Genomic DNA, 3,154 nt, shown 5'->3' with positions numbered 1-3,154 from the left:
GCATCCTTCAATTCTGTCCGATAGTACAAATAGTACCCGAAAGGTTGCTAGAAAATGTAGAATAAAATTAACGTTAATAGTGGTCCATATTTATTGTACATAAATCTAAACTTGTTCATAAGTACATTTAGCATTTTTATTTCAACAAACAATATTGTATTTGTTGAACAAGTAACACAGGCTAGAACCTCATCCTAGGATTTGTTTCAAGCCGAACATTAATGTTGTTGTACACGCGGTTCACTTGAAAGTAAAATGGCGTCAAGAAGAGTGTCGTCGGTTCCTAAAAGTCAGAAACTTACCATTGGAGATTCAAAAAGGTAGCTGAACATGTTCTTCGTCAATGTAGAAAGCTAGTATAATTGTATGTTTACAAAATATGAATCAAAATTGATGCAATTTTACTGATGTAACTGTATGTGACGGTGTGATCAGCTGCTAGCTGTGTTGACACGTTACTATAAAATCTTTACAAACACGGATACGTAGCTATGTGCTGTCATTATCTTGTGGGTCTCATAATCAACCTTTAGCAGCTGCCTTTACCCTTAGGCTACGTGTGTACGTTGTTATGTTATTTTCAGTTCCAAAGCTGTGATTGAAAACAGCAAGACCAACAACAGTGGAACTGGAAACCCCAGCAAAGCCAAAGGCAACAGCAGTGGGAATGGAAATAAAACAAAATGTAAGTTAGAAAGAACAATTTAAATGACACATGAAACCATGTTTTACCATTATCAATGTTACAAATAACATTATCCTTTTTTCAGCTGGTGGTACAATAGTGAAGTCTCGATATCTACAACCTGTTGAAAAGGCACCTCTAACCAAGGTAGTGTTATGTGTTAATGTCAATTGCTGATCTCTGTATTAAATGTAATAGTTAGTTAGTTCTCTCAAAATGAATTAACAAATTTCACCCCTGTACCTTTCCACAGAACAATTCCCTCACCAATGAGTCCACCCTTGTGCCACCAAGGCCTGCCTCACCTAAACCGGTTAGTGTTAAACCACGGGTGGGGTCTCCTGCAAGGCGTTCCATGGCTCCTCAGTCACTTCGCAATCCTACTCGTAAGTGCTTCCAGTGATTAGTGAGATGTTTGGCTGTACTCTACTGTGGCCAACCTGTGTAGAAAGCCCTGAGATTATATGCATACTTACTACTTAACACTTTTTATTCTCCAGCAATGATGTCCAGTGTCCTTGAGCCTTCACAATTAGGAAGAAGTATTCTGCAATCCACAATCTTAGATGGTCACTGTCTTCGCCCTGACTTTGATGTCTCTGCCATTAAAGGTAAACTGTCCTTTTATTCAGATCATGTTGATAACAAACCAACATTTGGGAATCGACAGTTGAGATGCTATGTCTCACCTATATTACAGACAAGACAGTGTTACAAAATGCAGCAGTAGAACCTGAAAGAAACGATGAACACGAAAAGAGACTCCTAGAGATGCAGACCTTCTTGTTGGCTTACCTCACAGCCAAGGTATCTATTATATTTGGTATATTTCTTAATCTCATGTTTTATTGGTATTTCACCCCATAAGGTTAACCTTTTTCCCCTCTTTAACTACTCTGATGGTTCGGTGAATTCAGATGGAGAATAATAGCCAGAAATTGAAGGCGGAGGCAGAGGGGCGTATTCTAGCCGTGATGGAGGAAGAGGAGCTGCTACGGAAAGAAGTCCATGAGAAGAAGCGCCAGTACCTCCTCCTGGAGAAGAACAAGCAGCTGGACGACCTGCTCGATTTACAGGTCAGAAGTAATTTCTCTCCAAATACAGCCTAAACAAACTTTGATGTAAAAACAATTTGTTATCCTGTGTTTTTTTTGTGTTATCATTATGGTATGGTTGTTGATATGAATTCTAAAAATACAAATTGCTTGTTGTAAAATAATCTGATCTATGATTTGATTTGGAATAATCAGACATTTTATATTTTCAGATCACAGCACTAACTCCTGTGGCTGATGCCGCCAAGCAGTTCACACAGGAATACAAGTCTTTTGCCACCGCAGTTGACACCACACGACATGAGCTGCCAGTGAAGAACTTCTACATTGACGGGGATAGAATGACATTTCTGGGTTGGTATTATTCCGTTCAATTTGCCACATTACTGGAAAGTGAAGAGAACCTTGGCGTTAGCTGGATTTACTTATTATGCATAGGACCCCCCCCCATGAATGTGTTTGTATACAAAAAACGTGGTTCCTACCCATTCAGATAAAGCCACTGCTAGCCTGAAGGAGAGTGAGGAAGTGTTGCTGCAGTGCACACAGGGAGCTCACCATGGCAATGAGAAATCTGCTGAGTGCCTGAGGGGGGTGAAAACTGCTGCACAAGACATCAGCAAGCAGCTCTCAGGGTAAAACATAGATTACAGTGACTTAAGACATGTCATATATAGTTTAAGTCTTTTGAAACCATTATAAATGATCAGCTTGCTCTTTGCCTGGTGTATTTGCATTCACGCATAAGGGTACGTGTTTTAAACTGGTCAAGACCAATCACTTGAAGACACTTATGTATTCCAAAGATATGATTGACAATAAATGAATGAACATGTAGTGGGTTTGTTTTGGTGACCATAGGATTTACTTCTTCACAGGGGTTTTTCAGAGTTATTGGAGCTGTCATCATTGGTCAGTCGTCAGGCGGTTCAGATTCAACAGGCCTTGGAAGAGGAGCAGCTTGGATTGACAAGAGTTCAGGAACTCTATTGCCCCAAACAGGGAAGCAGCATCGAGAACATTGTGTAGAATGTACAGCCTAAAGTTCAGGAATAAGGCCCAGGGGGTGCGGTATATGACCAATATTCCATCACTAAGGGCTGTTCTAATGCAATGCAGAGTGCCTGGATACAGCTTTTAGCCGTTGTATATTATCCATATACTACAAACCCCCAAAGTGCCTTATTGCTATTATAAACTGGTTACCAACGTAATTAGAGCAGTAAAAATAAATGTTTTGTCATACCCTTGGTATACGGTCTGATATACCACGGCTGTCAGCCAGTCAGCATTCAGGGCTCGAACCACCCAGTTTATAATTTTTGTTAACATACAGTAGTTAAATTACTTGAATTACTGACCATGGGAATTATTTTGTGAAACTTTTTATTAAATTGTATACATCAATATTCAA

At 39.6% G+C, this 3,154-nt stretch overlaps 1 protein-coding gene across 1 annotated transcript; it reads left to right on the top strand.

Moving 5' to 3' along the window:
- The first annotated feature begins 29 nt into the window (after positions 1 to 29).
- On the top strand, positions 30 to 3,154 carry LOC135556511 (HAUS augmin-like complex subunit 8). The gene is made up of 10 exons (XM_064989782.1): positions 30 to 320; positions 585 to 685; positions 771 to 832; positions 939 to 1,071; positions 1,186 to 1,296; positions 1,386 to 1,492; positions 1,603 to 1,761; positions 1,953 to 2,094; positions 2,234 to 2,375; positions 2,619 to 3,154. The coding sequence occupies exons 1-10, from the start codon at positions 256 to 258 to the stop codon at positions 2,767 to 2,769; spliced, it is 1,173 nt and encodes a 390-aa protein (XP_064845854.1). The 5' UTR covers positions 30 to 255; the 3' UTR covers positions 2,770 to 3,154.

This window comes from Oncorhynchus masou, chromosome 15 (assembly GCF_036934945.1).
Source record: "Oncorhynchus masou masou isolate Uvic2021 chromosome 15, UVic_Omas_1.1, whole genome shotgun sequence".
Lineage (NCBI taxonomy): Eukaryota > Metazoa > Chordata > Actinopteri > Salmoniformes > Salmonidae > Oncorhynchus > Oncorhynchus masou.
Note: the sequence above shows the minus strand (reverse complement) of the source record. Positions and strands in the feature narration are given on the sequence as shown.